The following is a 10,268-nucleotide window of genomic DNA, read 5'->3' as shown; positions in this document are numbered from 1 at the left end:
TTTGAAAATACAGGAGAAAAAAATCTGAAAAATCACCATCCTGAAACACAATATTTTGATGCTTTTGTTTTTCCTGATCTTTGTTTTTATATGAAAAAAAATGTGAGAGGTAGGAATAAAAATCAGGGTGGTGACGAGGTGGGGGCCTTGCTGCCTCCCACCTTCTATGACATCAGAACTCAGTGTTTGATGCCTGCTGACCAGAGGCCAGGAAGGAGGAGGGTGCCCCTCTGCCCGGCAGGTGGGGGTAACTTGCCGCACCCAGGCAGCCTGACCTGAGGCCATGGTGATCCAACAGGTGGGCAGCAGGGGGCGAGTGGCAGCCGAGAGTCTTGAAAGGAGAAGGGGCAGTCGCTGTGAGGACAAGAAACAGGTGAGGCCAGACCAGATGCATGCTGCCTTCCTCCCATCTGGGGTCCCTTTGACACTCCAGACAGACTGTAAGGCCCTCAAAGTCAGAAGAGGCTGAATTTCAGCCGGACTCTCCCTGGAGCCCGACCTGGTTGAACACAGCATGGGTGCTTGGGTTCTCCGTCCCTGAAGTCACTACTGACTCTCTAACTTCATCCCCAGCACCGCCAGCATAACGTGCGCTCCAGAAGGGCTGGGTTTTTCATTTAGTTTCCTACTATATCCCTAGTGCCTACAGTGGTGCTTGGTTCGTATTAGTAGCTGAATGAATGAATGAGTGAATGAACGACTTGAAATAAATAGGATACATCTGAATTATAGACCTCCCGGAGTATTTGTTCTTAGGACTGAAATTCAACCTCATGTAGAACTTTGTCAAAATGGGAAATGTTATCACTTACTATGCACAGCCTGGTGCTTCCACCCCCCTCTCTCTTTCATGACTTACAGCATTCCCGAGAGGCAGCTATTAACAGCTTCATTCACAGATGGGTAAACCGAGGCTCAGACCACGATCTACCAGGATTTGAAGCCAGGTCCATCTGATTTCAGAACTCTTAGCAAGCTTACCCTGCACTCCGTTGCCTCCCAGGTGGGGAAGTGAGGGAGGCATATAAAAGAAGGCTGGGGAGGTCAGCTGGGCCTGATCATGCACACCACGGAAAGGGACGGGATTTTATTCTGAGATTCATAAGAGGCCATTAAAGGTTTGTTGGTTTGTTGGTTTGTTGGTTTGTTTAAGCCATTGAAAGATCGTAAGCAGAGCAATGGACGACTGATCTCTATATGTTTCCAAAAGATTTGTTCACTTGTTCATTTGATATACATGCTCCAACGCCTCCTTTGTGCTGGACCTCACAGCAAGATGGGGCCTTATGGGATCCCATCATGCTATAGCTTTTCCTAACAAGAGTCCCACAAATACCAAGCCCCAGGAAGGCTCTTTGAGAAAAATCTCCAAAAGACTTCTGCCATTCAAGGAATGCCAATACTCTTTCTTGTCCCCTCTTGGAGATTGACACTGCTCATTCACATAATGAAGGCTCTGAGAAGTTCTGCAACAAGGAATTCACTTTGTTGACCACAGCATTTCCCAGACCAATCAAACACCGAGCCCCAGCTTTTGTTTTTGAAAGACCTTTCAGTATACTTCAGAATCCATTTTACAGATGAAGCGGTTGAGGCTCAGAGAGAAGAAACGATTTGGCTCAGGCCCCAAGGCAACACGGGAGAAGAGCTGAAACTTAATCCTGCCCCTGTTCCCCCCTTAGTCTCCAAACAGCACAAAATAAAAACCCAACAGCAAGTGTACTGGGGAAGGCATTGTTCTGTAAAGTACATGGACAGAGGGGCTGTTAAAGAAATATCAGAGCATTGAGCATCAGCCATTACAAAGAATGAGATAATTCTGTGTGTCTGTAGAAAGATTCCCAGGGAACACTGTTAAGGAAAAGCCCCCTAGCGCCTGGGTGGCTCAGTCGGTTAAGCGTCCGACTTCGGCTCAGGTCACGATCTCGCGGTCCGTGAGTTCGAGCCCCGCGTTGGGCTCTGGGCTGACAGCTCAGAGCCTGGAGCCTGCTTTGGATTCTGTGTCTCCCTCTCTCTCTCTGCCCCTCCCTGCTCATGCTCTGCCTCTCTCTGTCTCAAAAATAAATGAAAACATTTAAAAAAATAAAAAATAAACTATAAAAGAAAAAGCCCCCTAAACTTAAGTGTAAAATGCAATGATCTTTGCATTGAATGCACACACCCAGGTATCGTCCCCCACATCAAGCAATGGAACATTTCCATTTCCAGTACCCCTGAAGCCTCCTTCAGGCCCCTCCCATCTCACGCCCCGCCCCCATAACCATGATCTCTACCATCGTAGAGTTTTGTGTGTTCTTGAATTTCACGTGAACGGAATCCGTCAGCGTGTACTTTTACGCCTGGCCTCTTTCCCTCGTCAGTGTCTGTAAGACTGTAAGACTCAGCCAGATTGATGCTTTGTAATTTATTTTTATTTTTAAAGTTAATCATAATAATAATATAGTTACTAGTATATATAAAGAAAACTATCTGGGGGAGAGGGAAATTATGCAAATCTTTTATCTTCTTTGTTGTGGTAGCAGGTCTAAATCTTGCTTCGTGAACTCGGGTAAGTAAGAAATATATTATTTCAAGTCAAATTAAATCTGACTCAGCCCACATCTAATGAGTCGAGGAAAGTTCCATGTCAGTCAATACTGTGTTTGTCTTAATCCTTTGTCGACTTCTGCTTGTCCCTGACACCATCACTGTCGCAGCTCACATTGTCTGTTGAAAGCAGGTGTCTCTGAACTCTCTGGGCTAAGGCTTGCCCAGACACACCACAAAGCCACCAAGAGCGGGCGCCAGGCCCCTCCCAGACTCAGACTCGGCCTCTCTCTTCTCCCACCTCTCTAAAAGGCACCTGTCTCCTCTCCTAATCCTGGCACATCCACCAGAATCTCCTAAATGATCGTGGGCTGACCCAAGCATCAGCGAGCGATGTTGCCTCCAGGCAGCTCCTTCACTCCAGCCTGCACTAAAACGCTATGATTAGACTTCCACTTGCAGCCTTAACACAGTAGCTGGGGCGAAGCTAGCCCTCCCATCGTAAGAAACCACAAAACTGTCGATATCTAGAAAGCAGCTATTTTCAGGGGAGGGGTAACAGGCAGCACAAGAGTGCCATCCCTGAGAAAAGGAAAACTCGTGATGGCCTTGCCTCTTTCCCAGAGGCTGCTGCACCGAGAAGCAGAGCCCAAGCACGCACAGCAGTCCCCACTGAGCTGCCCAGTGTAGGACAGCTAAAGCAGCTGGGCTCTAGAGAACATGGCCCTGGAGAGGGAGGAGAGCTGTGCACCAAGGGGAGCCCCATGACTCCCTGGCTGAGGGGGCGGGGATGTGCATGCCAAGGGCTAAATTAGCTGCTCTCCGCAGAGTGGCTGCTATGCAGTTGGGAGCAGAGCAGAGATACTAGAAACCCAGCGGTGCTGGAGGTTCACAACGGACCATATACCTAACTGGAAAGCTAAAGCAATAAAATGTCTAGAAGACAGAGGAGAGAATCTTCACAACCTCGAGTTCAACAAAATTTTTTAGACTGCGCACAAAAGGCACAACGATAAAGGGAATATATTTGATGATTTGAACTTCATCAATATTGAAACCGTTTATGGGGCGCCTGGGTGGCTCAGTGAGTTAAGCATCCAACTTTGGCTCATGATCTCGCAGTTCCTGGGTTCAAGCCCCGCGTCAGGCTCTGTGCTGACAGCTCAGAGCCTGGAGCCTGCTTCGGATTCTGTGTCTCCCTCTTTCTGTCCCTCCCCCACCAGCGCTCTCTCTCTATCTCTCTCTCTCTCAAAAATAAATAAACTTAAAAAAAATTGAAACCGTTTAATTTTCAAAGACACTGGTAAGAAAACGAGAAGGCAAGCCACAGACTTTGACTTTGTAGTCACGATACAAACATCTGACAAAAAAATGTATATCCAAAACACATAAAGAACTATAACTTAATACGAAGACAACCGCTCAACAACAAAAATGAGCAAAGAGTTTTTAATAGACACACCCACAAAGTAAGATGTGTGAATTATGATCAGTAAGCACATGAAAAGATGCTCAACATCTGTTATGGACTAAATGCTTATGTCCCCCCCCCCAAATTCCTATGTTGAAATCCTAACTCCCAAAATGATGGTATTAGGAGTTGGGATCTTTGGGTGATGATTAGAGCCCTTATTAAAAAAAGACCCCAGAGAGCTCTCTCTGCTCTCTGCCACATGAGGATACGATGAGAAAATAAATGGCTGCTTACAACCCAGAAGAGCGCCCTCACCAGACCCCGACCCTACTGCCCCCCTGATCCTGAACTTACAGCCTCTAGAACTATAAGTTTCTGTTGTTTATAAGCCACCGGCTCTGTGATAACTTCATTACAGCAGTGCAAATGGACTAAGACAACATCATTAATCATTGGGGAAATGCAGGTAAAAACTAGCTTGAGATATTACCACACAACCAATGGAATGCCTAACATGAAGAAGATTACTGACAGAGATGTGGAGCAAATAGAATCCTCGTGTTGCTGGTAGAAATGCAAATTGGTACCAATCCATGGGAAACAGTTTGGTGGTTTCTTATAAAATTAAACATACACTCGCCATAGGACCCAGCATTTGCATTTCTGGGTACTGCCCCCAGTAGAATGAGAACACATGTCCACACAAAGAGGCGTATCCAAGGTGTTCACAGCAGTTTTATTCATGATAGTCAGAAACTAGAAGGAGCCCAAGGTCCATCAATAGGTGAAGAGATAAACTGTACCATATTCACACAAGATGATATTACTCATCAATAGCAGTGAACACAAAAACATGGAGACACCTCAGAAGCCTTATGTTGCACAAAAGTAGCTTACCACAGGGGTGCCTGGGTGGCTCAGTCGGTTAAGTGTCCCACCTCAGCTCAGGTCATGATCTCACAATTTGTGGGTTCGAGCCCCATGTCGGACTCTGTGCTGACAGCTCAGAGCCTGGAGCCTGCTTCCGATTCTGTGTCTCCCTCTCTCTCTGCCCCTCCCCCACTCACACTCTGTCTCTCTCTGTCTCTCAAAAATAAACGTTAAAAAAAAAGTAGCTTACCACAAAAGAGTACAGACTATGAGTTTCCATTCATTTGAAGTTTTGGAACAGGCAAAACTACTCCATAGTGACCGAGCACATTAGTGGATACCTCTGGCATGGTGAGGGCAAGGAGGCAACAGACTATAGAAGGACATAAGGGAACGTGCTGGGATGATGGACATGTTCTTTCTCCTGAGTGGGATGATCGTCCACAGGTGTAGATGTGTCAAAATTCACCAAACCATACATTTAAAATGTGTGCCTTTTACTGCCTGTGCAGTATACCACAATAAGGTTGATTCCTTTTAAAGATCATGTAGAGCAAAAATGTAAAAAAAAAAAGCAAGGCAAGACTGAGAAGAGAGGCGGGCCTTCTCAGCAGGCAGAAGGGAGGAAAAACACCAATGGAATGGCAGGAGGCCGCCATGTTACCGACTTTTGCAATGTTTGGGGGTTGTGTGATAAGCATGCATGACGTGGATAAAGTTAAGATAAGGATAAAGAAAAAAGATGAGCTCTAAAAACGATCTTATAGCACCCCCATGCCTAGCCCTCTGTGAGGGAAGCAGGGATGCCTGCTGTCCCCTGAGAAAGTCACCTCCTTCCTCCTCCTCTTGCCCCCAGACGCTGTTGGCATTGCTGATCTTGGTCCTGTACATGGGCACAGGAATATCAGGTGAGCATTCCGAAATCTCAGAAAGGAGGAGCCGAGTCCACACGGGGTCGGGAGGGGTGTTCTGGAGATGGCTGCATGCCAACGAGGCCTCCACAGCCTGCCTTCTCCTACCTCCTTCACCCACTGGGAGGACCGAACATGTTCATTTCAACTACTGCTCACTTGCCCTTGTTAAGGGGCGATGTTCGTGCCTGTTTCAGGAAGAAGTTGGGAGGTGTCAGAAAGGATCAGAGAATGTAACTATCCCCAGAATCCTGTGGCTTCCCAGGTAACATATTCAGGAAGGGTACTGAGGGGATGTCAAGCTTGGCTGAGGAAATCCGGGAAGGCTTCCCAGAGGTGTCACGGGCGAGCTGGATCTTGAAGGATCGATAATTAGGAGCTGGCCAGGTGGAGAAGGTGGGGGTAGACACTCCAGACAGAAACGCTGCAAAGGCTCAGAAAGCTTTTTGAAACCAGTGGCAAGAGGCGGGGGGCAGGGGGGGGGGGGCGTCCTACGTGAAAAAGCTCAAGATGCAATTTTGATATCTGCCTTTCAGGGATTTGAATACCAGACCGATGAACCCGCAGAAGAGCCAATAAAGGTCATCAGGACCTGGCTGAAGGAACACTTGCACGTTTTCTTGGAGAAGCTAGAAAAAGAGGTGCAGGAGTTGGAGCAGCTGGTACAGGACCTGGAGGGGTGGTTAGATGCCCTTCTGGGAGAGGGGCACCCAGAGGATCCCTGCTCCAGCTTCAAGAACGGTTTGTGAGGGCCCGGGGCTGGACCCTGGGGAGGACGCCAAGTGAAAGGCAGGGGAAGGCGTGCCAGCTGACAAGAGCTGAGCTGTGACACTTGAATTTCAAAGCAGGCAAGACAATAAAATACCTGAGACCCTGAGAACTTTGCTGGCACCACGGCTGGTTCACGAACGAATGCCATCAGAAGGACACCAGGGCCCTGCTGAGATAGCCTCCAGGGCACCAGGACTCCGGGGTGCCAGAACGAAGCCAGCCTCCGGGGCAGAACCCTTGCCCACTTCCCCGAGATCCGGCACAAATTCCCTAACCTCTCTGAGACGAAAGTGCCTCATGAGGAAAAATCAGGGTCACAAATTTGCCTCCCAGCATTATGAGGGTGTATATGTAGAGTGCCTGATAGATAGGTCTTCCTTTCTTTCACTCCTTTTCCTTCCTCCCCGGAACTTAGCGAGACGAGTCTGGTTCTGGAGTATATAGATGTTAATGTGGCAGCTCAACCCTCTGGCCCCGCTTCTAGCAGCATCAATTGCCAAAACCCCTGTGCAGGGCAATGTGGTGACAGCTATGAAATTCACAAATGCATTTACCATTTGACCCAGCAATCTGCCTCAGGGATTTATCTCCTATAAATGTGTGAAATATATATTTATCATATATATTCTATATATATACTTGTCATAGTTATAGCATTATATAATTATGTATAACATATATTATATTGAAATATATACTTACAACACATATACATACATGTGTGAAATTACATGTACATAATGTTACTGTCCTAGCTTCGTTTATAATAGCAAAACAAAGGAAACAACCTAAATGATTATCCATAGGTCCCAGGTTAAATTAGGTAAATTTAGGTAAATTAGGCCCCTGTAGGTATGAAAGAGAATGAGGGAGCTTTTCTACTGATATGGAAAAGGCTACAAGAAAGGTTGTTAAATGAAAGAAATCAAGGTATAAGAAGAGCCTGGGAATAAGAATCTGTATTTTGTTGTTGATGATGATGATGACGGTGTTACTGAATGTGCATAAAAATTAGTAGGATACAAAACGGGGCGGGGGTGGTTGGGGGAATTGAAATGGGCAAATGTATGACCAGGATGAGAGCGAAACTTTTCACACTTTGTTATTTTCAGACTGTGTGAATGTTTTGCCTATTCGAATATTTTTAAAATAAAATTACCTATTATTTTGCTTACAGAGACACTGGAATACGGTGTCTACAAGTAAAATAAGAATATCACTGTGATGAAATTACGAGTGACTTTTAATTTTGATGACTTTGATTAAACAATGATAATTCTTATCTAGGATTTTCCCTTTCTTTTTTTTTTTTATTTTTTTAACGTTTATTTATTTTTGAGAGATAGAGACAGAGCGTGAGCAGGGGAGGGGCAGAGACAGAGGGAGACACAGAATCCGAAGCAGGCTCCAGGCTCTGAGCTGTCAGCACAGAGCCCGACATAGAGCTCAAACCCATGAACTGTGAGATCATGATCTGAGCCGAAGTTGGACGCTTAACCAACTGAGCCACCCAGGCGCCCCTAGGATTTTCCCTTTTTCCCTTGACTTCAGGAAGTTCAGAGTTCAGTTGTCCATTGTGGGAATGATATCAGTCTCATTTTTTTTTTCATTATTTGACCCTTTCTATGATTTTTTGGGTTTGTTTTCTAGTTTACTGGAGCTATTATCTATGTGCCAATTATCAGAACTACCTCAAATCTTTGGAAAGTCGTGAGGGTTGCAATAAAAATATCTCCTAGAATATCGGACTTACAGGGAATGTCACGGCGATTCGTTTGCCGGGAGAAATTATTCGGTTGCCGCTTGGGAAGGAAAATGTCTTTACAAGTTATGGTCACAGTTTTGCCACTTTGAACATTCAGCAGGGGCTGGGAAACCTGAATCTGTTTTCCTTGTTTGCAATTACTTCAGCAAGTGCTCTGCAAGAAGGTCTCATATTGGCATTTCTCTGCACTTATCTTTACTATTACTATAAAGCTGTAGTTCCAGAACCCCAAATCATGTACATGTGCTCTACAGGTGTTGAGAGGGTTCTCAGGCATGATTCTGACTGTATACAACCTTGGCTTAACACACACCTCAGCCTCTAACCCCCATCGAAGTTGCAACTGTACTGTACCTGTAGCATATGGGTGTGTGTTTATATTTAGATATTATATATATTTATAGTTTATATATGATACGGTTATGAATGTTTTCATAAAACATACATGTACATAAAATTGGGGGATCCGTGAAAAAAAGAAAACAGAGCTAGATCCTTGAGGAATGCAACCACCCCTGTGGATATTAGCAGAGCATTTGAAGAGAGGCATCACACCCTAAAAGCTCTTATGCATCACCCCCACGCACGCACGCACAGAGCCTAACAGAAACAGCCCATGCTGGTGTGGGGCTGCAGCCCACTGGTGGTAGTTACTTTTGGTATGTCGACTTGTGAGCCCATAAGGGTAGCAAGCCATTCGGGGTGGCTCAGGCAATGAGGGTTTGTTGTGGCACAACACAGGAGTCAGAAATCTCATGGAAATCAGGGGCATACCATAACCTGGGATCCTGGAATCTGGACCAGGAAGGGCTTCGAGAACCCAAAGCATCCACTCATCCTTCCTGATGAGTGACTTCCTGATGAGGGACTCCAGGAGCCCCTGCTGCAAGACTCTGGGAGCTTCCCTCTAGCATTCCACCTTTACCTTGACCTGGCCACTCTCTGGGTCTCTGCTTTTCTCTGTGTGTCTGCCCCATCTTTTCCTGCTTCCAGTGGCTTCCTTGAGCACCACTCTAACCATCCCCTCTTCAGCTCAGCACTTCTGCCTCTGAGTCCTTCTAACTCTGATCTGCTCCTGGGCCCACAAGGCCTCTCCCTTTCTCATGACCTTCCAAACTTCCAGTGACCATATAATTCTGTCTGCATTTCCCAGATCAAGCTCCAAAGGGGGTGGATGGGATGTGACTGACTCATTTCGTTGGCTGGAGTTTCCTGTTGAGTCAGGATCTGTGTCTACCAGCCTTTGGATTGGATGGCCTTGGGGTGACCACTCCCGCTCCAGTCAGCCGTGGCAGAAGGGGGAAGGGAGAATCAAATACTCCAGGATGGAGCTTCCTCATACGAGAAACAGCCTGGGATCCTTCCTGATGAGTGACTCTGGACCATGTGTAATGACCTCATATTTCCCAAGGTGGTCACAAATGTGGCAGAGAGAGAGTGATGGCAACCCTTGTACCTCCGAGCCCCCAGAGCCAATATCAGGGAAGCAGAATTGTGTGAGGCAAACATTCAAAAGCTGAATATAATTGCTAAGAATGAGGTGGAGGAGGCTTGACTACCAGAGTCACCATAGGCGAGTAGGTCATCTTAATTTGGCAATATTTCATTCATTCTCCAGCTCCTGAGTGTGAAAAATACAAATGACACACTTAAAAGGGAGAGCATGACTACCTTTCATGACTTTGAAGTCTTATAATTTGAATGACTTTGGCAAAATGTTGCCCAGAAGGTCTATCAGGGGCCCACTTTCATTATCTATAGAGTGGACTTCCCTTTGGGAAAGAAAATGTCTTTTACTTGAGAAGGCAACTATTTCCAGCTCTTTCCATTCAATCAAGAAACAATGCTGCCAGCAGAGCAGGGTCTCCCTGCCCCCACCCCAGTCCCCAACCCAACTCCCTTACAACAACCGGCTCCAAGTGATTCTGCAAGGCCAGGCTTCCCAGCGACCGAAGACTAAATAGAAAAGAGAAATTGAATAACAAAATCAGGAGTCAAAACTGAAGGGGCA

The 10,268-nt window shown here is 46.2% G+C and overlaps 1 protein-coding gene across 1 annotated transcript; it reads left to right on the top strand.

The window, feature by feature from the left end:
* Positions 1–283: 283 nt before the first annotated feature.
* SMIM23 (small integral membrane protein 23) lies at positions 284–6,598 on the top strand. Its single transcript, XM_047074574.1, has 5 exons — positions 284–373; positions 5,667–5,718; positions 5,919–5,986; positions 6,258–6,462; positions 6,570–6,598. The coding sequence occupies exons 1-5, from the start codon at positions 284–286 to the stop codon at positions 6,596–6,598; spliced, it is 444 nt and encodes a 147-aa protein (XP_046930530.1).
* The last annotated feature ends 3,670 nt before the right edge of the window (positions 6,599–10,268 follow it).

This window comes from Lynx rufus, unplaced genomic scaffold (genome assembly GCF_022079265.1).
Source record: "Lynx rufus isolate CCGP_SWC_20201006 ecotype Redwood Valley unplaced genomic scaffold, mLynRuf1.p SCAF_1, whole genome shotgun sequence".
NCBI lineage: Eukaryota > Metazoa > Chordata > Mammalia > Carnivora > Felidae > Lynx > Lynx rufus.
The sequence above is the reverse complement of the archived record's forward strand: the minus strand, read 5'-3'. Positions and strand labels throughout refer to the sequence as shown.

What these genes read in the sequence shown, in the direction of transcription:
- SMIM23 (XM_047074574.1), top strand. Translation starts at nt 284, where the DNA reads ATGGTGATCCAACAGGTGGGCAGCAGGGGGCGAGTGGCAGCCGAGAGT. An exon ending in CATGGGCACAGGAATATCAG is followed by an intron (nt 5,719 to 5,918) that starts GTGAGCATTCCG and finishes TGCCTGTTTCAG; the next exon opens with GAAGAAGTTGGGAGGTGTCA. An exon ending in AGAATCCTGTGGCTTCCCAG is followed by an intron (nt 5,987 to 6,257) that starts GTAACATATTCA and finishes TCTGCCTTTCAG; the next exon opens with GGATTTGAATACCAGACCGA.